Below are 26,323 nucleotides of genomic sequence, written 5' to 3' on the forward strand. Positions count from 1 at the left end.
TCTGACCTCTTGTTTATTTGGTGCATGTCCCAGTTTCAGACCAGTCTGAACAGTCCTGGTCCTCAGTGCACAGAGCTGGCCACGCTTTACACATGGGGGCTTCTTCAGTCTGGAGGAGCTGAGTCTCTTGAACTTGGAGGAGGCTGAGAGGCGACCCCATTAATGTTTATAGATATGGAAAGGGGCAGTGTCAGGAGGATGGAGCCAGGCTCTTATTGGTGACAACCAATGATAGGACAAGGGGCAGTGGGTTCAAACTGGAACACAGGAGGTTCCATTTAAATGTGAGAAGAAACTTGTTTGGGGTGAGGGTGGCAGAGCCTGGCCCAGGCTGCCCAGGGAGGTTGTGTCTCAGGGTACGAATCCCGGCTCCGTCACCTCCTTCAGTCCTGAGTTACTTCCCTCAACCCCAGCTCTGTCACCTCCTTCCCACTGCTGACCGTGGGCTTCTCCCAGGGATGAGCAAACTGCTGCCGATATCCATCCCCTCCCCAGCCCGATATCCATGACCTCCCCAGTCCAATATCCAGCCCCTCCCCAGTCCAATATCCAGCCCCTCCCCAGTCCAATATCCAGCCCCTCCCCAGTCCAATATCCAGCCCCTCCCCAGTCCAATATCCGTCCCCTCCCCAGTCCAATATCCAGCCCCTCCCCAGTCCAAAATCCAGCCCCTCCCTAGCCTGTGCAGCCCCGGGAGGAGGCTGCTGTACCATCCGCAGCTGCACCAGGTGCTTGTGGCAGGGAAGTGCAGGTGGACGCTGCCAGAAGAAGACTTCTGGAGCAAAAGCAGTGCCCAAAACCCTCCAGATCACTCTCGTGGCTTTCATTTTTGAGCGGAGGCAGCTCAGAAGGAAATGAGTGAGAGACAGCGACACAGAGTGACATTTTTGCTGGGTTTTTAACAGGGAAATGCGCAGCTCAGATGGGTGAACCCCGGACACTCCGGTGACAGCCGAGCAGCTCCTGCCCCATGAGAGATCTCGGTTCCTCCAGGTAAGCGGCATCTCTTGCAAAGCTGCAGATTGAAATTGCTTTCTGCCATCTGCTGAAATTCATTGTGGTTTTCACTGCTCGTTAACAAATCCAGGACTGAGTCAGTGAGTGATGAGAGGTTACAGTGGGTTCAGAGCAGGCCCAGGTCCCATCCTGGCTGGGTGTTGAATTAATGTTCTGCTTATTTTGCTTTCCCTGGTCTGAGACATCAGTGTGGTGGCAGGGGATGTGCTACTGAGTCCTGAATTTGTCCCAGAGGATGAGTGTGTGGCAACAGCTCCACGTGCATTTGGTCTGGGTTTCTCCTTCTCATCCTGCACATTTCCATCACTTTCCTAAGTCTGGATAACATAAGCAAGGGTTCTGTATTAAAACAATTGTCGCTTTGTCCGGCAATTAGAGGAGATGTTGCAGCTTGTCCTTTGTTTCCCCATGGGAAATTCTTGCAACTTTTTACACCAGTCGGATACTTTGTATGTAAAGCACCAAGCAAAGTCAGGCTGGTGATGGAAAATCAAACTCTGCCTTCCTCATCTGAGGCTCCTCCCGAGTCATTATACAAAGGGGCTGCAATCAGCAATAAACCCCTTTAAAAGTGAATTCTGCCTTTTATTCTCCTCCCTTGTTTCTCCCCCCTTTCATCCCTTCCCTCTTTTTCCGTGTCTCCAGGTTGTGCTCCAGTGAAGATGATGCTCTCCAGTTTCCACTCCTGCTTCTCTCTGCTGGCTTTTACAGTTTATGGTTTGGTTTTCCAGGTTCACGAGCTGCACTCAGGTAGGTGTCCCTCTGGTTGTGCTGATCCCTGGGGTGTTGCTTCCAGCCACAGTGTCTTCCTGGCTACTGGCGCAAAGGAAAAGGCCTTGAACAAACTCTGTTTTAAAACATATTCTGGGCTCTTTTTCTGTTAGATGGTCGACCTGAAGCCACCCTGGCAAATGGATGCAACACAACTGTTGTCTTGAAAGTTGATTTCCTTTTGTTTTTCTTCAACAAGAAACTACTTTCTCTGTGAGTTGAGTGGCCAGCTGATTAATAAGCCTTTTCTTTTTAAATTTCCAAAGATACTCAGAGCACCTGAGATGATTTGAATTTCTGTTGTAATAGGTGCAAATAGCTGAGGATATTTGAGTTTTATTTGTACTCAAATCCTCTCCTTTCTCCATTCGCCCACCCAGAAACCTTCCAGTCACTTCTTTCCTTCTTTATCCCGCTTTTACCCCAGCCAAGCAGCACAGGGGGCACTTGCCCCCATAAGAACAAATTCTGCTAAAAGAGATCTTCTTTAAAAAGATCTGAAGAACTTTGGTGGTAGCGCAGGACAGGGAATCATGTGCTGCACAATTGGGGTCCCTCTCGCAGCCCCCCCAATGGCTCATCCCCCCAGCACGGTGATGCTCCAATGCAATGACACGGCACACAGCACACGGATCACCTGGAGCAGCAGCCGCTGGTTTTCTGACCTCGGTCACCACAGCAAACTCACGGTTATTTCTTCTTCCTTTGGGGTTTTCTCCCAGCTCAGCTCAAAGTGATGGGACCCCCCGGCCCCGTCATCGTGGCCATGGGCGAGGACGCGGTGCTGCCCTGCCGCTTCTCCCCCACGCAGAGCACGCAAGACATGGAGGTGACCTGGTTTTGGGAGCAGCTCACAACCTTCGTGCATCACTACAAGGGGGGCCAGGACCAGAACGGGAATCAGATGCTGGAATATGTAGGGCGCACAGAGCTGTGGAAGGACGGACTCACCAAGGGCAGCGTGAACTTGAAAATATTTCGCGTCCAACTGTCTGACAGAGGGAATTACACCTGCTTTGTTGCCAGTGGCTCAGACTATGATGAGGCTGTGGTGGAGCTGCAGGTGACAGGTCAGTTTTCTGTGTCTCTGCTGACTCTAATTTACTTGCTTGTAGCCAGAGCTCTTCTTCCCTGTCCTCCCCAGCAGCAATTTCAGGTGGGTGCTTAGCAAATAGGGTTTAATTAAGTCCCATGGTTGAAAATACCAAGAATGTCTCATAGAATTAAAATTGCTTACCAAGTGGCCGTCAAGAACTTGTGAGATACTCTACCCATTTCAGAGGTGTTCTTGACATTGTTTTCTTCATATAAGTGGATGTAAGAAAAGATTTGGCATTGAGTAATATAACAAGAACATACTGGTTGGTACTTTTTTATTCAAATATCCAGAACTTTAGATTATTTTGATGCAGTAGCAGCCTCCAGAGCAGATCTTGGAGTTATGTAAAAAAGAGTCCAATATTCATAGAATCAAAGAGCAGTTTGGGTTGGAAAGGACCTCCAAAGCTCCCCCAGTGCCCCCCCTGCCATGACAGGGACATCTTCACCAGCTCAGGTTGCTCAGAGCCCCGTCCAGCCTGGCCTGGGATGTCTCCAGGGATGGTTCATCCACCACCTCTCTGGCCAACCTGGGCCAGGCTCTCACCACCCTCAGGGCAACAATTCCTTCCTCATGTCCACCCTGAATCTCCCTCCTTTAGCTAAAACCATCACCCCTTGTCCTGTCACAACCGGCCCTGCTCAAAAGTGTCTCCCCATCTTTCTTATCAGCTCCTTTTAAGCACTGCAAGGCTGCACTATGATCTCTCTGGAGCTTCTCTTCTCCAGCTGAACACCCCAGCTCTCTCAGCCTGTCCTCCCAGCAGAGCTGTTCCAGCCTCGGATCATTCCTGTGGCTCCTCTGGTCCCTCTCCAGCAGGTCCATGCCCTGTTGGAATGAAATGTCCTGACCCTGGGTGATGATTTGTCTGTGTCCACGTCCATCCCTTGTCAGGCAGAGGGACAGCCAGGCCACCCCGTTCCCGTGGGATCACTGGGGTGTCTGTGTCCCCGCAGCCAGCGGCTCTGTCCCACTCGTCGCGCTGGAGCGGTACCAGGACGGGGGGATCCGGGTGTCCTGTCGCTCGGCCGGCTGGTACCCGCGGCCCCAGGTGCTGTGGCGAGATCCCCACGGGCAGCATCTCCCGTCCCTCTCGGAAAGCGTCACCCAGGACCAGAGCAGCCTCTTTGCGGTGGAAAGCAGCATCATCCTCACCAGGGGCACGAAGCAGAACGTCTCTTGCTGGGCCCAAAATGTCCTGGATGGCCAAGAACAGGGATCAGCATTTTACATCTCAGGTGAGGGGGGGACGGGGGTGTCGCCCCATTATCGCTGCCCATGGGGCTGCATGGGGACGTGACACTGGCAGAAAATCTTGGGTGCATTTGTCAGACTCTGTTTTCAGTGCATCCAGTGTTTTCTGCACCCTGCAGCTTTCTTTTTCTCACAGGAAAAGAAAACATGATTTACCTAGAAATAATTTGTCTAGAAATCCATTTTTGCTTTAAAAAATCCCCCAAAATGTATGCAGAAAAATCATTGTCAATCACAGAGAAGTGTGCCCAAACATAGGGGTTTTTTTTTAATCTGATATTTTGTCCCTTTGTGGAGTACAGTCAGGAGGTGATGCTCACCCTCAATGAGATTCAGACCTGGGATGCGCTTGTATAACACAGAAATGAGCTATTTCCCATTGCTGCTTGTGCAGTGACCAAACCCCTTTGTGGATTTTATTTTTCAGATCCCTTTTTCCATGACGCCCATCCTTGGATAATTGCCCTGGGCATCATCTCGGTTGCTGTGGTCATTCTCTTTATTTTTGCTGTTTGTCTATTTAAAATTAAAGGTACTGTCGTGGTGTGGTGTTTGGGGAGGGAGATTGGTCCTGTTTGGCCACCTCTGGTTTTGGTGGACGGGTGCGTTTGGGAAATGTCAGGATGGTCCCAGAGTTTTGTCTCATTGTCTGGGACACACGTGGTGCCAGGGGCTTAAAGACTCAGGGATTTGTTTTCTTGGAAGAAAATAAAGGTTGTTTTTCCAAGAAAAATATAGCAGAGAAGGATGTGGATATTAAAGTAGCATGAGCCGGAGTTTGCCCCACCCAGGGCAAAGATTTGCCAGACCCTGCAAAAGAAACCCCAAAACCTTGCACATTTGGGGGCCTGGCAGGGCTCATCTCCTTGTGAAAGACAAATAATACAGAGGAATAAAGGACACTGCAATCCTCTATTTCTTAGCAGAAGGAGCTGGGCCAGTGTGTCGCTCAGGCACTGCAGCACCGCCAGACCCTGGTGGCTGTAACTCCTTCTGTGCCTTGGCCAGGGCTCTTTGGAAGGGACGATGTTCTCAATTATTTACATTTCTTTCTTTCCTTCATAGGAAAACTTGAGGAAAAAATAGGTAAGATTTACCATTTATTTCCTAGACACACTGAAGAATTCCCTCAAATGGGAGAATTCTTGTGGATGTAAATTGGATGTAAATTGTTTGGTTACTGTTTATATAAAATTATTAATTCAGTCTATGAAATTATGCAATGGTGGTGTAATTTCAAGAAAAATCATTCCCAAACCAAAAAAGCACGAACAGCTGTTGTACCAGCAGTGAACTTTGCTTTTCAAAGTGCACGCAAGGTTCTTCCCAAAGCTGGTAGAAGCTCTGGGGAAGAACATTTCATTTGGCAAGGGCTTCAGCTGTGTCTCAGCATTAACAAAACCTCTCCCAAAACCCCGGGGCAGGATGGTTCCATAGCCCTGAAGGAGAAGTGCAACCCCGTGCTCCTCCCTGGTCCATGCAAACCTGCCCCTTCCCCGCTGCCCTGGAGCTGCAGCCCTGGCTGGACTCTGCCCGAGGTGGCTCCGGGGAGGGTGGCCAAGAGCTCCAGAAGTCCTGAGCAGAAAGACCTTGGGGAGCTCCTGGGCTGCAGCTTTTCCACCAGGAGCCATTTCAGCCTCCTCCCCACCCCAACAAGTGTATCGGTGAAAAAGGAACGGGCTTTGGTGGTGATGCTCTGTTCTGGTTTTGTTTTTCAGCGAGGCGAGACGCAGCACTGCGTAAGTCCCGCTCCCCGTCTTCACAGTGAAATCCTCTCTGAAACCTTTCGGACTTTGTTATTCATCCTCTCTTTCTGTCCTAATGTTCTTCTTTGGGCAGACACTTTACTTCCCCCTCTCTGACACCCTAATCTTGTGAGAATTTACCCTGAAAAGTCATTAGGGTTTTTTCCCTGAGTGGCTGTCATTGCTTTTAACATTCACATCTTTTTAATGTAGTGAAATAGAACTGAAAACATTATTTTTTTCCAACATTTACAGAAACCCAGGCTGTTGAGAATTCTATTCTAAGAATGCTGATTATTAGCTGACCAAGAAATAATAATTAAAAAAAATATCTAGAGAGCATATTTGTTTGCTTGCAGCTCATAGAATTGCCAAGAAAGATCTTTGGCTATTAAAAGTGAGCTCTTGCTAAATTGGTACCAATACAGGTTGAAGGGGGAAATAAATACAGGCCCAGCTCCTTCAGGAATCACGAGCATCCTTGCAACCAGAGTGTAAATCAGCACATCTGCCCCCTTTATCACAGCCTCTGCTCCCTGTGTGGTGGGATCCTGGGGAGGGGGATTGCAAAGAGTAACTTGTGTTTCTCTTTGTTGCTCAGGGGACCGTGATGCAGAAACCGGTGAGTCTCCTATTCCTTACAAGGGATTTTTCACAGAGTCTGTAGAGGGTGGTGGGTTTTTGTTTTTCCTTTTCACTGTTAAAGTGCAAAGTCAATCAAAAAGTGGTTGGTGGGGAAAGGAGAGAGTGAATTTGAGTCAGACAGTTAACGGTGGTTGAGGATGGTGTGTGGGGCTGGCGATGGGTGAGCGCCGCGGTGGCACGGGCAGGGCGAGTGCCCTGTGCATCCTCACTGCTGGCGCCGGGATTTGGTGGAGACGCTGGGTAACGGGTCCCCTTGTAGGCGAGGGACCTCCCAGAGACCTTTCCTGCCCCAGATCTGAGCAGCTCAACCTGCACCAGCACCTGCAGAGCTCCAGGCTGGTGGTGGCAGAGGGTTTTGCATTGCCAAGCATTGGCAGAACCCCCCTCCTGCCCATGCAGGTGGTTACGGGTGAGGTTCTATCCCAATCAATACGCCACAACCCACTTGAGCTGATTTATCTTCTTTTTCAGAGAAGCAAGCTGAAGAACTTGGTGAGTACCATTCTCCTTCCTAGGTGGGAGACATTTCCACTGGGCCATTTTCTCACTTGGGTTTTGCACCTTTCCCCTGACTTTAGTTTTCCTTTTGGGAAAGGAAAAGGTATCAAATACCAAACTGATTTCAGAAACATTATTTTCCTTGGTTCTGTATGTGTTATTAAGACACTCACTGTGATCCTTCCATACGAAGAAGATAATTCTTTCATTTTTCCAAGGAAGTACAAACAGACCGTAAATACAGATCTGAGTCAGGACAGGCAGTGTGATTATATTTGTGAGAAAAGGAGGGAGTCCTTCCCTGTTGGTACACATAGAAGTTTTGAGGCTCTGTGCTGTGAAATGCCTTTCAAAAATACAGCAACAGTTGTGAAAATGTAGAACTGCACTGGCCCATCCCCCTGCCCTGGAGCTGCAGCCCTGGCTGGACTCTGCCCGAGGTGGCTCCGGGGAGGGTGGCCAAGAGCTCCAGAAGTCGTGAGCAGAAAGACCTTGGGGAGCTCCTGGGCTGCAGCTTTTCCACCAGGAGCCATTTCAGCCTCCTCCCCACCCCAACAAGTGTATCGGTGAAAAAGGAACGGGCTTTGGTGGTGATGCTCTGTTCTGCTTTTGTTTTTCAGCGATGCGAGACGCAGCACTGCGTAAGTCCCGCTCCCCGTCTTCACAGTGAAATCCTCTGTGAAAACTTTCAGACTTTGTTGTTCATCCTGTCACTCTGTCCTAATGTTCTTCTTTTGGGCAGACACTTCTCCCTTCCTGACAGCCTAATCATGTGAAAATTTACCCATAACAGTCATTAGGGTTTTTTCCCTGAGTGGCTGTCATTGCTTTTTAACATTCACATCTTTTTAATGTAGTGAAATAGAACTGAAAGTATGATTCTTTTCCAGGATTTACAGAAACCTAGATTGTTGAGAATTCTGTTCTAAGAATGTAGATTTCTTGATTACCAAGAAATTACAATTAAAAAAATATGTAGAGAGCGTATTTGTTTGCCTGCAGCTCACGGAATTGCCAAGAAAGCTCTTTGGCTGTTAAAAGTGAGCTCTTGCTAAACTCGTACCAAGACAGGTGGAAGGGGGAGACAAATACAGGCCCAGCTCCCTCAGGAATCACGAGCATCCTTGCAACCAGAGTGTAAATCAGCACATCTGCCCCCTTTATCACAGCCTCTGCTCCCCTGTGTGGTTCTTTATGTTGGGATCCTGGGGAAAGGGATTGCAAAGAGTAATTTGTGTTTCTCTTTGTTGCTCAGTGAATCGTGATGCAGAAATCTTTGAGTCTCCTATTCCTTACAAGGGATTTTTCACAGAGTCTGTAGAGGGTGGTGGGTTTTTGTTTTTCCTTTTCACTGTTAAAGTGCAAAGTGAACCAAAAAGTGGTTGGTGGGGAAAGGAGAGAGTGAATTTGAGTCAGACAGTTAACGGTGGTTGAGGATGGTGTGTGGGGCTGGCGATGGGTGAGCGCCGCGGTGGCACGGGCAGGGCGAGTGCCCTGTGCATCCTCACTGCTGGCACCGGGATTTGGTGGAGACGCTGGGTAACGGGTCCCCTTGTAGGCGAGGGACCTCCCAGAGACCTTTCCTGCCCCAGATCTGAGCAGCTCAACCTCCACCAGCACCTGCAGAGCTCCAGGCTGGTGGTGGGAGAGGGTTTTGCATTGCCAAGCATTTGCAGAACCCCCTCCTGCCCGTGCAGGTGGTTACGGGTGAGGTTCTATCCCAATCAATATCCCACAACCCACTTGAGCTGATTTATCTTCTTTTTCAGAGAAGCAAGCTGAAGAACTTGGTGAGTACCATTCTCCTTCCTACATGGGAGACTTTTCCACAGGGACATTTTCTCACTTGGGTTTTGCACCTGTCCCCTGATTTGGCTTTTCCTTTTGGGAAAGGAAAAGGTAGCAAATACCAAACCGATTTCAGAAACATTATTTTCCATGGCTCTCTATGTGTTATTAAGATACTCCCTGTGATCGTTCCATACTAAGAAGAAAATTCTTTCACTTTTCCAAGGAAGTACAAACAGACCGTAAATACAGATCTGAGTCAGGACAGGCAGTGTGATTATATTTGTGAGAAAAGGAGGGAGTCCTTCCATGTTGCTACTCACTGAAGTTTTGAAGCTCTGTGCTGTGAGATGACTTTCAAAAATACAGCAACAGCTCTGAAAATGTAGAACTGCACTGGCCCATCCCCCTGCCCTGGAGCTGCAGCCCTGGCTGGACTCTGCCCGAGGTGGCTCTGGGGAGGGTGGCCAAGAGCTCCAGAAGTCGTGAGCAGAAAGACCTTGGGGAGCTCCTGGGCTGCAGCTTTTCCACCAGGAGCCATTTCAGCCTCCTCCCCACCCCAACAAGTGTATCGGTGAAAAAGGAACTGGCTTTGGTGGTGATGCTCTGTTCTGCTTTTGTTTTTCAGCGATGCGAGACGCAGCACTGCGTAAGTCCCGCTCCCCGTCTTCACGGTGAAATCCTCTGTGACACCTTTCGGACTTTGTTATTCATCCTCTCTTTCTGTCCAAATGCTCTTCTTTGGGCAGACACTTTACTTCTCCCACCTTGACAGCCTAATCATGTGAGAATTTACCCATAACAGTCATTAGGGTTTTTTCCCTGAGTGGCTGTCAATGCTTTTAACATTCACATCTTTTTAATGTAGTGAAATAGAACCGAAAGTATGATTCTTTTCCAGGATTTACAGAAACCTAGACTGTTGAGAATTCTGTTCTAAGAATGTACAGTGTTTGCTTACCACGAAATAATAATTAAAAAAAATTATCTAGAGAGCATATTTGTTTGCCTGCAGCTCATAGAATTGCCAAGAAAGATCTTTGGCTATTAAAAGTGAGCTCTTGTTAAACTGGTACCAATAAAGGTTGCAGGGGGAGACAAATACAGGCCCAGCTCCCTCAGGAATCAGGAGCATCTTTGACACCAGAGTGTAAATCAGCACATCTGCCCCCTTTATCACAGCCTCTGCTCCCTGTGTGGTGGGATCCTGGGGAGGGGGATTGCAAAGAGTAACTTGTGTTTCTCTTTGTTGCTCAGGGGACCGTGATGCAGAAATCGGTGAGTCTCCTATTCCTTACAAGGGATTTTTCACAGAGTCTGTAGAGGGTGGTGGGTTTTTGTTTTTCCTTTTCACTGTTAAAGTGCAAAGTGAACCAAAAAGTGGTTGGTGGGGAAAGGAGAGAGTGAATTTGAGTCAGACAGTTAACGGTGGTTGAGAATGGTGTGTGGGGCTGGCGATGGGTGAGCGCCGCGGTGGCACGGGCAGGGCGAGTGCCCTGTGCATCCTCACTGCTGGCACCGGGATTTGGTGGAGACGCTGGGTAACGGGTCCCCTTGTAGGCGAGGGACCTCCCAGAGACCTTTCCTGCCCCAGATCTGAGCAGCTCAACCTCCACCAGCACCTGCAGGGCTCCAGGCTGGTGGTGGGAGAGGGTTTTGCATTGCCAAGCATTGGCAGAACCCCCTCCTGCCCGTGCAGGTGGTTACGGGTGAGGTTCTATCCCAATCAATATCCCATAACCCACTTGAGCTGATTTATCTTCTTTTTCAGAGAAGCAAGCTGGAGAACTTGGTGAGTACCATTCTCCTTCCTAGGTGGGAGACATTTCCACTGGGCCATTTTCTCACTTGGGTTTTGCACCTTTCCCCTGATTTGGCTTTTCCTTTTGGGAACGGAAAAGGTAGCAAATACCAAACTGATTTCAGAAACATTGTTTTCCTTGGTTCTGTATGTGTTATTAAGACACTCCCTGTGATCCTTCCATACTAAGAAGAAAATTCTTTCACTTTTCCAAGGAAGTACAAACAGACCGTAAATACAGATCTGAGTCAGGACAGGCAGTGTGATTATATTTGTGAGAAAAGGAGGGAGTCCTTCCATGTTGCTACGCACTGAAGTTTTGAAGCTCTGTGCTGTGAGATGACTTTCAAAAATACAGCAACACCTCTGAAAATGTAGAACTGCACTGACCCGTCACTATTCTGGGCTAATCCGGTACAAATGTGTTCAGATTACCTCTCATCTGTGATCTTGTTTGTTTGTTTGTTTTTTCTTTTTGTTTTATTGTTGTTGTTGTTGTTGTTTTTTCAAGCATGGAGAAGATATGCAGCTCCTATAGAAGAAGGTAATCAAAGTTTGGTCTTATGGGGTGCTGAGTCATCTTCCCTGCTTTAATCTCCTTTCCTGGTATTTCCTCTGCCGCAGTGATGCTGGTGGGACCAGGGATGCTTCTGCCAGGCGTCACTGTTGGGAAGGTGTGTCACACTCAGACCACTCATTTATTTGGTGAATGTCCCACTTTCAAGCCCATCTGGAGCATTGTCCTCAGCGTGCAGTGCTGGTCATGCTTTAGACATGGAGGCTTCTTCAGTCTGGAGGTCTGCTGGTCTCCCCTTCTCTCTCTGCTCCATGTCAACTCTCTGCTTCATTTTCTGTCAGAAAAGGATCTGGGGATGTTGATCAACACCTGGCTGGATATGAACCAGCAGTGTGCCCAGGTGGCCAAGAAGGTCACCAACATCCTGGCTTGTATCAGTACTAGTGTGGCCAGCAGGACCAGGGCAGTGACCGATCCGCTGTACTCGATGCTGGTGATGCCAAACCTTGAATCCTGTGTTCAGTTTTGAGTCTCTCATCATAAGAAGGACATTGATGGACCAGAGAGAGTGAAGAGAAGGGAACGGAGCTGATGAGGGGCTGGAGCACAAGTGTGATGGGAGCGGCTGAGGGACCTGGGGGGTTCAGTTGGAGAACAGGAGCTGAGGGGAGACCTTCTGATCTCTGAACTGCCTGAAAGGAGCTTGGAGCCAGGGGGGTCGGGCTCTGCTCCCCAGGAACAAGCGCCAGGAGCAGAGGAAACGGCCTCAAGTTGCACCAGGGGAGGTTGAGGTTGGATCTGGGAACAATTTCTTCCCCAAAGGGCTGTGGGGCATTGGAACAGGCTGCCCAGGGCAGTGCTGGAGTCACCATCCCTGGAAGTCTATAAAATGCATTTAGGTGAGGTTCTCAGAGGCAAGGGTTAGTCCTAGAGTTAGGTTATGGTTGGACTCAATGAACTTGAGGATCTCTTCCAACTGGAATGATTCTATGGCGAAGTATGGCGAAGATATGCAGTGCCCATAGAAAAAGGTAATTAAGGTTTGGTCTTTTGGGAGTGCTGAATCATCTTTCCTGCTTTAGTCTCCCTTCTGGTATTTCCTCTGCCGCAGCGATGCTGGTGGGACCAGGGATGCTTCTGCCAGGCGTCACTGTCCAGGAGGGCGTGTAACACTCTGACCTCTTGTTTATTTGGTGCATGTCCCAGTTTCAGACCAGTCTGAACAGTCCTGGTCCTCAGTGCACAGAGCTGGCCACGCTTTACACATGGGGACTTCTTCAGTCTGGAGGAGCTGGGTCTTTTTAGCTTGGAGAAGAGGAGACTGAGGGGCAACCCTATTAATTTTTATCAATATGTAAAGAGTAAGTGTCAGGAGGATGGAGCCAGGCTCTGCTCCGTGACAACCAGTGACAGGACAAGGGGCAATGGGTTCAAACTGGAACACAGGAGGTTCCACTTGAATATGAGAAGAACTTGTTCCTGGTGAGGGTGGCAGAGCCTGGCCCAGGCTGCCCAGGGAGGTTGTGGAGTCTCCTTCTCTGCAGCCATTCAAACCCGCCTGGACACCTTCCTGTGGAACCTCAGCTGGGTGTTCCTGCTCCATGGGGGGATTGCACTGGATGAGCTTTCCAGGTCCCTTCAAGCCCTGACATTCTGGGATTCTGTGTGATTCCTTCTGGAGGTCTGCTGGTCTTCTCTTCCCTCTCTGCTCAATGTCATCTCTCTGCTTCGTTTTCTGCTCCTTGCACTAACATTGTCACCTTGTGCAGCTTCCCGTGCCACAGTCTGCCAGCTATCGCTTGCACTCTTTCTCTTCCTTGTGCAGCCCCAGCAAAGCTCTTTCCTGGGGTGAGCTCTGCCCTGATGTGTTGACTCCATCTCTCCTGCAGTGAAGGTGGTTCTGGATTCAGACACAGCCCACTGCTCCCTTGTTCTGTCTGATGACTGCAAAAGTGTGAGACGAAAAATGAAGGTGCAGGACATCCCTGACAACCCCAAGAGATTTCAACTACGGTGCTGTGTGCTGGGTCGTGAAGGTTTCACCTCAGGGAAATGTTACTGGGAGGTGGAGGTGGAGGATGGAGGAGAATGGCTTGTGGGAATATGTAGAGAAGATGTGAAAAGGAAGGGCATGATTCTGTTTAATCCAGAGGAGGGTTTCTGGGCAGTGGGGCAGTGGGTACGGCGTTTCCAGGCTCTCACATCTCCTGATCACACTTTCCTTTCTGAAATCCGAACTCCCAAGCGGATCCGGGTGTCTCTGGATTATGAAGAGGGGCGGGTGTCATTTTTCAGTGTTGATGAGAACATTCCCATTTTCACGTTTCAAGAGACATCATTTAAGGGGAAACCAGTCTACCCTTGGTTCTATCTGGGTCCTGAGACATGTCTCAAAGTGTGGCCTTGATGAAGGGGAGGGAGCAAGAGAAGGTTTTCTAGGGGACCTCGGCCGTTCCCACTCACAGCAGGGTTTACGTTGGAAGGAAGTGGTGGAGGTTTCTGTTGCAGCCACCTGCTCCCAGCAGGGCTACCCTCAAGTGCCTGAGGTGTCTTTGAACCTTGTTCAGCTGAGTTGTGTAGGATGTCCAAGGGTGGAGATCTCGTTATGTCTCTGGACCTCTGGCTGGTGCTGCAGTTCTCTCAAGGGGAAGAATTATCCCTTTGTGTTTGCACAGAGTTCCCCAGTTGCAACTCCTGACTGTCGCCTTTCATCCCCGCTCTCTACCAGTTGAACACACTCCCACTGAACACACTCCCGCAGCAGGGATCTCTTTCTGAATGTACAGAATAAAGTTACTTCAATGTTTTTTGTCTGTGTGTCTGCACCAAATGTCTGTGTCCAAGGTATTGCCTCCACCTCCTTTTAGCCTCCTTTTAGAAAGGAGGATTTACATGGTCTGGAGGTCTCCAGTCTACTCTCCACTGCCCTCAGCTCATCGGCTCCTGGCTGGACTGGGCTTGCACAGCATTTCCAGCTGGTTTGAGGGAGCAGATCAAAGCCCAGAGGGGCTGGATGGTCTGGAGAGCAGAGCTGGAGTGCAGCACCTTCTCCTCTCTGGGGTACCACACTGTGGGAGCTTCCACCTCCCCTCGTCCTGGCAATTCCCTCCCACACCCTGAAGCTGCCGTGAGTTCGTGACCTCATGTGACACTTCATTTGGGGAGATCCCTCCCAACTTCCTGCAGTGCCCTCATCCTGTTTGCATCACGGGATCTGCCACATCTCCCCGCTTCGTCCAGCTGCAGCTGAGTGATAAGAGTCTGTGGCACCACTGGGTGCTCTGAGCCGTCCTGGGTCAGTGGCACCATGTGCACCTCCAGCCCGGTGGGATGTCACCTGGGGACACCAGCCCCAGAGCACGGGCCATGCTATGGGTGCCCAGGCTGGCAGCAGCAGCCATGTCCCCTGGTCCTGTGTGACTGGCAGAGGCAGGAGGTCACTAGTTCCAGCACATGTGGAACACTCTGGATTCACGTGCACATTTGCAGATGCCTGTAGCAGCGACACAGCCCCTGTGTATGCCTGGTACCCCTGTCCAGAACCCAGACCCTCTGAGCCCCCCATGGATCCCCCACTCCCAGATGCTCCAGCCTGATGCTCACTGCAAAAACACAACGTTCACACCCCCATCCACAGGCACCGCACAGCCGTGCACACCCCAGACCCTCTTCCTCCTGGCCCTGGAGACTCCGACTCTCCAGCCACCCAAGTGCTCTGAACAGCTCTGTTTCACCCAGCACCAGGCCCTCTTATACCAATTTTTACCTGTCCCCCACCTTGTCCTCACTGATTCGCTTCCCCTGCACAAACCTTTCACTGTTCTCATAATTCCACTGAACCCCCAAGTATCTGGGACCCCCAGCTTTGCATCCTGATTATTGCAAAAGCCAGGCTCGCCCTCCCTGAAGTGCTGCCCACAGGTTTGTGAGAGCCCACTGATTAGCGCAAGTGATGAGGTTGGTTTATTATTATCTCTGCTATCAGTTGTTGGCCAAATCTGTGTCTCCGAATGCTTCACTTATTGCCTCCCTCTTCCTTGTTCTCCCTTTTTAAAAGATCCCAGGCCAGGTCCCTTTTCCCCAGCAGATGCTCTCACCTCCTGCCTGCCCCAGGCTCCCGGCTGGAGACAGGAGGGTGCTGGACCCCCAAGGTCTGCTAACCTGGGGGAGCTGCTTGGGTGACACATCCCAGGGCAGCAGCTTTCCCTCATCAAACCATCGACTATGGCCTTGCCTCTTGGCTGAGGAGAGGGAATTGCTTTTAATTAAGCTGGACTTCAATCCCACACCAGCTGCGTCTCAGGGTGCGAATCCCAGCTCCGTCACCTCCCTCAGTCCTGAGTTACTTCCCTCAACCCCAGCTCTGTCACCTCCTTCCCACTGCTGACCGTGGGCTTCTCCCAGGGATGAGCAAACTGCTGCCGATATCCATCCCCTCCCCAGCCCGATATCCATGACCTCCTCAGTCCAATATCCGTCCCCAACCCAGTCCAATATCCAGCCCCTCCCCAGTCCAATATCCAGCCCCTCCCTAGCCCGTGCAGCCCCGGGAGGAGGCTGCTGTACCATCCGCAGCTGCACCAGGTGCTTGTGGCAGAGACGTGCAGGTGGACGCTGCCAGAAGAAGACTTCTGGAGCAAAAGCAGTGCCCAACACCCTCCAGATCACTCTCGAGGCTTTCATTTTTGAGCGGAGGCAGCTCAGAAGGAAATGAGTGAGAGACAGCGACACAGAGTGACATTTTTGCTGGGTTTTTAACAGGGAAATGCGCAGCTCAGATGGGTGAACCCCGGACACTCCGGTGACAGCCGAGCAGCTCCTGCCCCATGAGAGATCTCGGTTCCTCCAGGTAAGCGGCATCTCTTGAAAAGCTACAGATTGAAACTGCTTTCTGCCATCTGCCAAATTTCATCATGGTTTTCAATGGTTGTTAACAAAGCCAGTGAGTGATAATAGGGATCACGGGGTTCAGGGCAGGGACAGCTCTTGTCCTGCTGGATGTTGAATTAATGTTCTGTTTATTTTGCTTTCCCTGGTCTGAGACATCCGTGTGGTGGCAGGGATGTGCTACCGAGTCCTGAATTTGTCCCAGAGGATGAGTGTGTGGCAACAGCTCCACGTGCATTTGGTCTGGGTTTCTCCCTCTCATCCTGCACATTTCCATCACTTTCCCAAGTCTGGGTAAAATAAGCAAGGGCTCATATTAAGACAACTGTCACTTTCTCCAGGAAGTAGAGGAGATGTTGCAGCCAATCTTTTTTTCCCAATGGGAAATTCCTGCAACTTTTTACACGAGTTGGATACTTTGTATGTAAAGCACCAAGCAAAGTCAGGCTGGTGATGGAAAATCAAACTCTGCCTTCGGCATCTGAGGCTCTTCCCGAGTCATTATACAAAGGGGCTGCAATCAGCAATAAACCCCTTTAAAAGTGAATTCTGCCTTTTATTCTCCTCCCTTGTTTCTCCCTCCTTTCATCCCTTCCCTCTTTTTCCGTGTCTCCAGGTTGTGCTCCAGTGAAGATGATGCTCTCCAGTTTCCACTCCTGCTTCTCTCTGCTGGCTTTTACAGTTTATGGTTTGGTTTTCCAGGTTCACGAGCTGCACTCAGGTAGGCGTCCCTCTGGTTTTGCTGATCCCTGGGGTGTTGCTTCCAGCCTCAGTGTCTTCCTGGCTACTGGCGCAAAGGAAAAGGCCTTGAACAAACTCTGTTTTAAAACATATTCTGGGCTCTTTTTCTGTTAGATGGTCGACCTGAAGCCACCCTGGCAAATGGATGCAACACAACTGTTGTCTTGAAAGTTGATTTCCTTTTGTTTTTCTTCAACAAGAAACTACTTTCTCTGTGTGTTGAGTGGCCAGCTGATTAATAAGCCTTTTCTTTTTAAATTTCCAAAGATACTCAGAGCACCTGAGATGATTTGAATTTCTGTTGTAATAGGTGCAAATAGCTGAGGATATTTGAGTTTTATTTGTACTCAAATTCTCTCCTTTCTCCATTCGCCCACCCAGAAACCTTCCAGTCACTTCTTTCCTTCTTTATCCCGCTTTTACCCCAGCCAAGCAGCACAGGGGGCACTTGCCCCCATAAGAACAAATTCTGTTAAAAGAGATCTTCTTTAAAAAGATCTGAAGAACTTTGGTGGTAGCGCAGGACAGGGAATCATGTGCTGCACAATTGGGGTCCCTCTCGCAGCCCCCCCAATGGCTCATCCCCCCAGCACGGTGATGCTCCAATGCAATGACATGGCACACAGCACACGGATCACCTGGAGCAGCAGCCGCCGGTTTTCTGACCTCGGTCACCACAGCAAACTCACGGTTATTTCTTCTTCCTTTGGGGTTTTCTCCCAGCTCAGCTCAAAGTGATGGGACCCCCCGGCCCCGTCATCGTGGCCATGGGCGAGGACGCGGTGCTGCCCTGCCGCTTCTCCCCCACGCAGAGCACGCAAGACATGGAGGTGACCTGGTTTTGGGAGCAGCTCACAACCTTCGTGCATCACTACAAGGGGGGCCAGGACCAGAACGGGAATCAGATGCTGGAATATGTAGGGCGCACAGAGCTGTGGAAGGACGGACTCACCAAGGGCAGCGTGAACTTGAAAATATTTCGCGTCCAGCTGTCTGACAGAGGGAATTACACCTGCTTTGTTGCCAGTGGCTCAGACTATGATGAGGCTGTGGTGGAGCTGCAGGTGACAGGTCAGTTTTCTGTGTCTCTGCTGACTCTAATTTACTTGCTTGTAGCCAGAGCTCTTCTTCCCTGTCCTCCCCAGCAGCAATTACAGGTGGGTGCTTAGCAAATAGGGTTTAATTAAGTCCCATGGTTGAAAATACCAAGAATGTCTCATAGAATTAAAATTGCTTACCAAGTGGCCGTCAAGAACTTGTGAGATACTCTACCCATTTCAGAGGTGTTCTTGACATTGTTTTCTTCATATAAGTGGATGTAAGAAAAGATTTGGCATTGAGTAATATAACAAGAACATACTGGTTGGTACTTTTTTATTCAAATATCCAGAACTTTAGATTATTTTGATGCAGTAGCAGCCTCCAGAGCAGATCTTGGAGTTATGTAAAAAAGAGTCCAATATTCATAGAATCAAAGAGCAGTTTGGGTTGGAAAGGACCTCCAAAGCTCCCCCAGTGCCCCCCCTGCCATGACAGGGACATCTTCACCAGCTCAGGTTGCTCAGAGCCCCGTCCAGCCTGGCCTGGGATGTCTCCAGGGATGGTTCATCCACCACCTCTCTGGCCAACCTGGGCCAGGCTCTCACCACCCTCAGGGCAACAATTCCTTCCTCATGTCCACCCTGAATCTCCCTCCTTTAGCTAAAACCATCACCCCTTGTCCTGTCACAACCGGCCCTGCTCAAAAGTGTCTCCCCATCTTTCTTATCAGCTCCTTTTAAGCACTGCAAGGCTGCACTATGATCTCTCTGGAGCTTCTCTTCTCCAGCTGAACACCCCAGCTCTCTCAGCCTGTCCTCCCAGCAGAGCTGTTCCAGCCTCGGATCATTCCTGTGGCTCCTCTGGTCCCTCTCCAGCAGGTCCATGCCCTGTTGGAATGAAATGTCCTGACCCTGGGTGATGATTTGTCTGTGTCCACGTCCATCCCTTGTCAGGCAGAGGGACAGCCAGGCCACCCCGTTCCCGTGGGATCACTGGGGTGTCTGTGTCCCCGCAGCCAGCGGCTCTGTCCCACTCGTCGCGCTGGAGCGGTACCAGGACGGGGGGATCCGGGTGTCCTGTCGCTCGGCCGGCTGGTACCCGCGGCCCCAGGTGCTGTGGCGAGATCCCCACGGGCAGCATCTCCCGTCCCTCTCGGAAAGCGTCACCCAGGACCAGAGCAGCCTCTTTGCGGTGGAAAGCAGCATCATCCTCACCAGGGGCACGAAGCAGAACGTCTCTTGCTGGGCCCAAAATGTCCTGGATGGCCAAGAACGGGGATCAGCATTTTACATCTCAGGTGAGGGGGGGACGGGGGTGTCGCCCCATTATCGCTGCCCATGGGGCTGCATGGGGACGTGACACTGGCAGAAAATCTTGGGTGCATTTGTCAGACTCTGTTTTCAGTGCATCCAGTGTTTTCTGCACCCTGCAGCTTTCTTTTTCTCACAGGAAAAGAAAACATGATTTACCTAGAAATAATTTGTCTAGAAATCCATTTTTGCTTTAAAAAATCCCCCAAAATGTATGCAGAAAAATCATTGTCAATCACAGAGAAGTGTGCCCAAACATAGGGGTTTTTTTTTAATCTGATATTTTGTCCCTTTGTGGAGTACAGTCAGGAGGTGATGCTCACCCTCAATGAGATTCAGACCTGGGATGCGCTTGTATAACACAGAAATGAGCTATTTCCCATTGCTGCTTGTGCAGTGACCAAACCCCTTTGTGGATTTTATTTTTCAGATCCCTTTTTCCATGACGCCCATCCTTGGATAATTGCCCTGGGCATCATCTCGGTTGCTGTGGTCATTCTCTTTATTTTTGCTGTTTGTCTATTTAAAATTAAAGGTACTGTCGTGGTGTGGTGTTTGGGGAGGGAGATTGGTCCTGTTTGGCCACCTCTGGTTTTGGTGGACGGGTGCGTTTGGGAAATGTCAGGATGGTCCCAGAGTTTTGTCTCATTGTCTGGGACACACGTGGTGCCAGGGGCTTAAAGACTCAGGGATTTGTTTTCTTGGAAGAAAATAAAGGTTGTTTTTCCAAGAAAAATATAGCAGAGAAGGATGTGGATATTAAAGTAGCATGAGCCGGAGTTTGCCCCACCCAGGGCAAAGATTTGCCAGACCCTGCAAAAGAAACCCCAAAACCTTGCACATTTGGGGGCCTGGCAGGGCTCATCTCCTTGTGAAAGACAAATAATACAGAGGAATAAAGGACACTGCAATCCTCTATTTCTTAGCAGAAGGAGCTGGGCCAGTGTGTCGCTCAGGCACTGCAGCACCGCCAGACCCTGGTGGCTGTAACTCCTTCTGTGCCTTGGCCAGGGCTCTTTGGAAGGGACGATGTTCTCAATTATTTACATTTCTTTCTTTCCTTCATAGGAAAACTTGAGGAAAAAATAGGTAAGATTTACCATTTATTTCCTAGACACACTGAAGAATTCCCTCAAATGGGAGAATTCTTGTGGATGTAAATTGGATGTAAATTGTTTGGTTACTGTTTATATAAAATTATTAATTCAGTCTATGAAATTATGCAATGGTGGTGTAATTTCAAGAAAAATCATTCCCAAACCAAAAAAGCACGAACAGCTGTTGTACCAGCAGTGAACTTTGCTTTTCAAAGTGCACGCAAGGTTCTTCCCAAAGCTGGTAGAAGCTCTGGGGAAGAACATTTCATTTGGCAAGGGCTTCAGCTGTGTCTCAGCATTAACAAAACCTCTCCCAAAACCCCGGGGCAGGATGGTTCCGTAGCCCTGAAGGAGAAGTGCAACCCCGTGCTCCTCCCTGGTCCATGCAAACCTGCCCCTTCCCCGCTGCCCTGGAGCTGCAGCCCTGGCTGGACTCTGCCCGAGGTGGCTCCGGGGAGGGTGGCCAAGAGCTCCAGAAGTCGTGAGCAGAAAGACCTTGGGGAGCTCCTGGGCTGCAGCTTTTCCACCAGGAGCCATTTCAGCCTCCTCCCCACCCCAACAACTGTATCGGTGAAAAAGGAACGGGTTTTGGTGGTGATGCTCTGTTCTGGTTTTGTTTTTCAGCGAGGCGAGACGCAGCACTGCGTAAGTCCCGCTCCCCGTCTTCACAGTGAAATCCTCTCTGAAACCTTTCGGACTTTGTTATTCATCCTCTCACTCTGTCCTAATGTTCTTCTTTGGGCAGACACTTTACTTCCCCCTCTCTGACACCCTAATCTTGTGAGAATTTACCCTGAAAAGTCATTAGGGTTTTTTCCCTGAGTGGCTGTCGATGCTTTTAACATTCACATCTTTTTAATGTAGTGAAATAGAACTGAAAACATTATTTTTTTCCAGCATTTACAGAAACCCAGGCTGTTGAGAATTCTATTCTAAGAATGCTGATTATTAGCTGACCAAGAAATAGTAATTAAAAAAAATATGTAGATAGCATATTTGTTTGCTTGCAGCTCATAGAATTGCCAAGAAAGATCTTTGGCTATTAAAAGTGAGCTCTTGCTAAACTGGTACCAATAAAGGTTGATGGGTGAAATAAATGCAGGCCCAGCTCCCTCAGGAATCACGAGCATCCTTGCAACCAGAGTGTAAATCAGCACATCTGCCCCCTTTATCACAGCCTCTGCTCCCTGTGTGGTGGGATCCTGGGGAGGGGGATTGCAAAGAGTAACTTGTGTTTCTCTTTGTTGCTCAGGGGACCGTGATGCAGAAATCGGTGAGTCTCCTATTCCTTACAAGCGATTTTTCGCAGAGTCTGTAGAGGGTGGTGGGTTTTTGTTTTTCCTTTTCACTGTTAAAGTGCAAAGTGAACCAAAAAGTGGTTGGTGGGGAAAGGAGAGAGTGAATTTGAGTCAGACAGTTAACGGTGGTTGAGGATGGTGTGTGGGGCTGGCGATGGGTGAGCGCCGCGGTGGCACGGGCAGGGCGAGTGCCCTGTGCATCCTCACTGCTGGCACCGGGATTTGGTGGAGACGCTGGGTAACGGGTCCCCTTGTAGGCGAGGGACCTCCCAGAGACCTTTTCCTGCCCCAGATCTGAGCAGCTCAACCTGCACCAGCACCTGCAGAGCTCCAGGCTGGTGGTGGGAGAGGGTTTTGCATTGCCAAGCATTGGCAGAACCCCCTCCTGCCCCTGAAGGTGGTTACGGGTGAGGTTCTATCCCAATCAATATCCCATAACCCACTTGAGCTGATTTATCTTCTTTTTCAGAGAAGCAAGCTGAAGAACTTGGTGAGTACCATTCTCCTTCCTACGTGGGAGACTTTTCCACAGGGACATTTTCTCACTTGGGTTTTGCACCTTTCCCCTGATTTTGGTTTTCTTCTTTGGAAAGGAAAAGGTAGCAAATACCAAACTCACCTCAGAAACATTATTTTCCATGGCTCTCTATGTGTTATTAAGATACTCCCTGTGATCGTTCCATACTAAGAAGAAAATTCTTTCACTTTTCCAAGGAAGTACAAACAGACCGTAAATACAGATCTGAGTCAGGACAGGCAGTATGATCATATTTGTGAGAAAAGGAGGGAGTCCTTCCATGTTGCTACGCACTGAAGTGTTGAAGCTCTGTGCTGTGAGATGACTTTCAAAAATACAGCAACAGCTCTGAAAATGTAGAACTGCACTGGCCCATCCCCGCTGCCCTGGAGCTGCAGCCCTGGCTGGACTCTGCCCGAGGTGGCTCCGGGCAGGGTGGCCAAGAGCTCCACAAGTCGTGAGCAGAAAGACCTTGGGGAGCTCCTGGGCTGCAGCTTTTCCACCAGGAGCCATTTCAGCCTCCTCCCCACCCCAACAAGTGTATCGGTGAAAAAGGAACGGGCTTTGGTGGTGATGCTCTGTTCTGCTTTTGTTTTTCAGCGAGGCGAGACGCAGCACTGCGTAAGTCCCGCTCCCCGTCTTCACAGTGAAATCCGCTGTGAAAACTTTCAGAATTTGTTATTCATCCTGTCGCTCTGTCCAAATGTTCTTCTTTTGGCAGACACTTTACTTCCCCCTCCCTGACACTCTAATAATGTGAAAATTTACCCTGAAAAGTCAGTAAGATCTTTTCTCTGAGTGGCTGTCAATGCTTTTAACATTCTCATTTATTTTGAGTATGAAATAGTATGAAAAACTTATTGAATTTTTTATTTTAGGGAAACCTAGGCTGTTGGGAATTCTCTTCTAAAAACGTATATTGTTTGCTTACCAAGAATTCAAATTTAAAAAAAAAAAATAAAAATGAAGAGATCTTATTTGTTTGCTTGCAGCTCATAGAATTGCCAAGAAAGCTCTTTGGCTATTAAAAGTTAGGTCTTGTTAAATTGGTATCAATACAGGTGGAAGGGGGAGATAAATACAGGCCCAGCTCCCTCAGGAATCAGGAGCATCCTTGCAACCAGAGTGTAAATCAGCACATCTGCCCCCTTTATCACAGCCTCTGCTCCCTGTGTGGTGGGATCCTGGGGAGGGGGATTGCAAAGAGTAACTTGTGTTTCTCTTTGTTGCTCAGGGGACCGTGATGCAGAAACCGGAGAGTCTCCTATTCCTTACAAGGGATTTTTCACAGAGTCTGTAGAGGGTGGTGGGTTTTTGTTTTTCCTTTTCACTGTTAAAGTGCAAAGTGAACCAAAAAGTGGTTGGGAGGTTGGGGAGGTGGGACTTGGTGGGGGGTGGGGAAAGGAGAGAGTGAATTTGGGTCAGACAATTAAAGGTGATTGAGGATGGTTTTGCCAAGCGTTGGCAGAACCCCCTCCTGCCTGTGCAGGTGGTTATGGGTGAGGTTCTATCCCAATCAATATCCCACACCCATTTGTGCTGATTTATCTTCTTTTTCAGAGAAGCAAGCTGAAGAACTTGGTGAGTACCATTCTCCTTCCTACATGGGAGACTTTTCCAGTGGGACATTTTCTCACCAGGGTTTTGAAACCTTCACCTGACTTTGGTTTTACTTTAGGAAAGGAAAAGTTAGCAAATTCCAAACTCATTTCAGAAACATTATTTTCATTTGTTCTGTATGAGTTTTTAAGATAGTCCCTGTGACACTTTTACACTAAGAAGAAAATAATTCCGATTTTCAAAGAAAGTAGAAACAGCCCATAAATAGTCAGGACAGTTTTGAAGCTCTGTGCTGTGACATGACTTTCACAAATATAGCAACAATTCTGAAAATGTGCAACTGCACTGACCTTTCAGTATTTTGAGCTAATCCAGCACAAGTGTGTTCAGATTATCTCTCAAATGTGACTTTTTTTTTCTGATTTTTTTTTTTTTTTTTTAAGTATGGCGAAGATATGCAGTGCCCATGGAAAAAGGTAAAGTTTGGTCTTTTGGGAGTGCTGAATCATCTTCCCTGCTTTAGTCTCCCTTCTGGTATTTCCTCTGCCGCAGCGATGATGGTGGGACCAGGGATGCTTCTGCCAGGCATCACTGTCCAGGAGGGCGTGTAACACTCTGACCTCTTGTTTATTTGGTGCATGTCCCAGTTTCAGACCAGTCTGAACAGTCCTGGTCCTCAGTGCACAGAGCTGGCCACGCTTTACACATGGGGGCTTCTTCAGTCTGGAGGAGCTGGGTCTTTTTAGCTTGGAGAAGAGGAGACTGAGGGGCAACCCTATTAATGTTTATCAATATGTAAAGAGTAAGTGTCAGGAGGATGGAGCCAGGCTCTGCTCCGTGACAACCAGTGACAGGACAAGGGGCAATGGGTTCAAACTGGAACACAGGAGGTTCCGCTTAAATTTGAGAAGAAACTTGTTGTGGGTGAGGGTGTCAGAGCCTGGCCCAGGCTGCCCAGGGAGGTTGTGGAGTCTCCTTCTCTGCAGACATTCAAACCCGCCTGGACACCTTCCTGTGGAACCTCAGCTGGGTGTTCCTGCTCCATGGGGGGATTGCACTGGATGAGATTTCCAGGTCCCTTCAACCCCTGACATGCTGTGATTCTGTGTGATTCCTTCTGGAGGTCTGCTGGTCTTCTCTTCCCTCTCTGCTCAATGTCATCTCTCTGCTTCGTTTCCTGCTCCTTGCACTAACATTGTCACCTTGTGCAGCTTCCCGTGCCACAGTCTGCCAGCTATCGCTTGCACTCTTTCTCTTCCTTGTGCAGCCCCAGCAAAGCTCTTTCCTGGGGTGAGCTCTGCCCTGATGTGTTGACTCCATCTCTCCTGCAGTGAAGGTGGTTCTGGATTCAGACACAGCCCACCGCTCCCTTGTTCTGTCTGATGACTGCAAAAGTGTGAGACAAGAAGAGAAGACATTGGAGGTCACTGACAACCCCAAGAGATTTCAACCATGGCACTGTGTGTTGGGTCGTGAAGGTTTCACCTCAGGGAGATGCTACTGGGAGGTGGAGGTGGTGGATGGAAGAGAATGGCTTGTGGGAATATGTAGAGAAGATGTGAAAAGGAAGGGCATGACTCTGTTTAATCCAGAGGAGGGTTTCTGGGCAGTGGGGCAGTGGGAAGGTCACTTCCAGGCTCTCACATCTCCTGATCGCACTTTCCTTTCTGAAATCCAGAGTCCCAAGCGGATCCATGTCTCACTGTGTTACGAAGAGAGGCGAGTGTCATTTTTCAGTGTTGATGAGAACAGGCCCATTTTCACATTTCAAGAGACATCATTTGAGGGGAAACCAGTCTACCCTTGGTTCTGGCTGGGTTCTGGGACACAGCTCAAAGTGTGGCCTTGATGAAGGGGAGGGAGCAAGACAAGGTTTTCTAGGGGACCTCGGCCGTTCCCACTCACAGCAGGGTTTAGGTTGGAAGGAAGTGGTGGAGGTTTCTGTTGCAGCCACCTGCTCCCAGCAGGGCTACCCTCAAGTGCCTGAGGTGTCTCTGAACTTCGTTCAACTGAGTTGTGTAGGATGTCCAAGGGTGGAGATCTCGTTATGTCTCTGGACCTCTGGCTGGTGCTGCACTTCTCTCAAGGGGAAGAATTATCCCTTTGTGTTTGAACAGAGTTTCCCCAGTTGCAACTCCTGACTGTCGCCTTTCATCCCCCCTCTCTACCAGTTGAACACACTCCCACTGAACACACTCCCACAGCAGGGATCTCTTTCTGAATGTGCAGAATAAAGTTACTTCAGTGGGATTTGTCTGTGTGTCTGCACCAAATGTCTGTGTCCAAGGTATTGCCTCCACCTCCTTTTAGCCTCCTTTTAGAAAGGAGGATTTACATGGTCTGGAGGTCTCCTGTGTGCTCCCCACTGCCCTCAGCTCATCGGCTCCTGGCTGGACTGGGCTTGCACAGCATTTCCAGCTGGTTTGAGGGAGCAGATCAAAGCCCAGAGGGGCTGGATGGTCTGGAGAGCAGAGCTGGAGTGCAGCACCTTCTCCTCTCTGGGGTACCACACTGTGGGAGCTTCCACCTCCCCTCGTCCTGGCAATTCCCTCCCACACCCTGAAGCTGCCGTGAGTTCGTGACCTCATGTGACACTTCATTTGGGGACATCCCTCCCAACTTCCTGCAGTGCCCTCATCCTGTTTGCATCACGGGATCTGCCACATCTCCCCGCTTCGTCCAGCTGCAGCTGAGTGATAAGAGCCTGCGGCACCACTGGGTGCTCTGAGCCGTCCTG

General features: G+C 49.5%; 2 protein-coding genes across 2 annotated transcripts; both read left to right on the top strand.

Moving 5' to 3' along the window:
* Positions 1-674: 674 nt before the first annotated feature.
* LOC139825701 (butyrophilin subfamily 1 member A1-like) lies at positions 675-13,946 on the top strand. The gene is made up of 11 exons (XM_071799642.1): positions 675-993; positions 1,663-1,767; positions 2,511-2,858; positions 3,844-4,125; positions 4,569-4,673; positions 5,207-5,227; positions 7,650-7,670; positions 10,075-10,095; positions 10,589-10,609; positions 11,130-11,162; positions 13,025-13,946. The coding sequence occupies exons 2-11, from the start codon at positions 1,680-1,682 to the stop codon at positions 13,540-13,542; spliced, it is 1,458 nt and encodes a 485-aa protein (XP_071655743.1). The 5' UTR covers positions 675-993; positions 1,663-1,679; the 3' UTR covers positions 13,543-13,946.
* A 1,891-nt stretch (positions 13,947-15,837) lies between these two features.
* Positions 15,838-25,560, top strand: LOC139825686 (butyrophilin subfamily 1 member A1-like). The gene is made up of 11 exons (XM_071799594.1): positions 15,838-15,984; positions 16,639-16,743; positions 17,487-17,834; positions 18,820-19,101; positions 19,545-19,649; positions 20,183-20,203; positions 20,836-20,856; positions 21,464-21,484; positions 21,979-21,999; positions 24,030-24,062; positions 24,918-25,560. The coding sequence occupies exons 2-11, from the start codon at positions 16,656-16,658 to the stop codon at positions 25,433-25,435; spliced, it is 1,458 nt and encodes a 485-aa protein (XP_071655695.1). The 5' UTR covers positions 15,838-15,984; positions 16,639-16,655; the 3' UTR covers positions 25,436-25,560.
* The last annotated feature ends 763 nt before the right edge of the window (positions 25,561-26,323 follow it).

This window comes from Patagioenas fasciata, chromosome 27, assembly GCF_037038585.1.
Source record: "Patagioenas fasciata isolate bPatFas1 chromosome 27, bPatFas1.hap1, whole genome shotgun sequence".
NCBI lineage: Eukaryota > Metazoa > Chordata > Aves > Columbiformes > Columbidae > Patagioenas > Patagioenas fasciata.

Excerpts from the sequence above, each read along its gene's own strand:
- LOC139825701 (XM_071799642.1), top strand. The coding sequence starts at position 1,680 with ATGATGCTCTCCAGTTTCCACTCCTGCTTCTCTCTGCTGGCTTTTACA. Across the intron at positions 1,768-2,510 it reads GGTTCACGAGCTGCACTCAG|CTCAGCTCAAAGTGATGGGA; the intron begins GTAGGTGTCCCT and ends GTTTTCTCCCAG. Across the intron at positions 10,610-11,129 it reads GAAGCAAGCTGGAGAACTTG|CATGGAGAAGATATGCAGCT; the intron begins GTGAGTACCATT and ends TGTTTTTTCAAG.
- LOC139825686 (XM_071799594.1), top strand. The coding sequence starts at position 16,656 with ATGATGCTCTCCAGTTTCCACTCCTGCTTCTCTCTGCTGGCTTTTACA. Across the intron at positions 17,835-18,819 it reads GGTGGAGCTGCAGGTGACAG|CCAGCGGCTCTGTCCCACTC; the intron begins GTCAGTTTTCTG and ends GTGTCCCCGCAG. Across the intron at positions 22,000-24,029 it reads GAAGCAAGCTGAAGAACTTG|TATGGCGAAGATATGCAGTG; the intron begins GTGAGTACCATT and ends TTTTTTTTTAAG.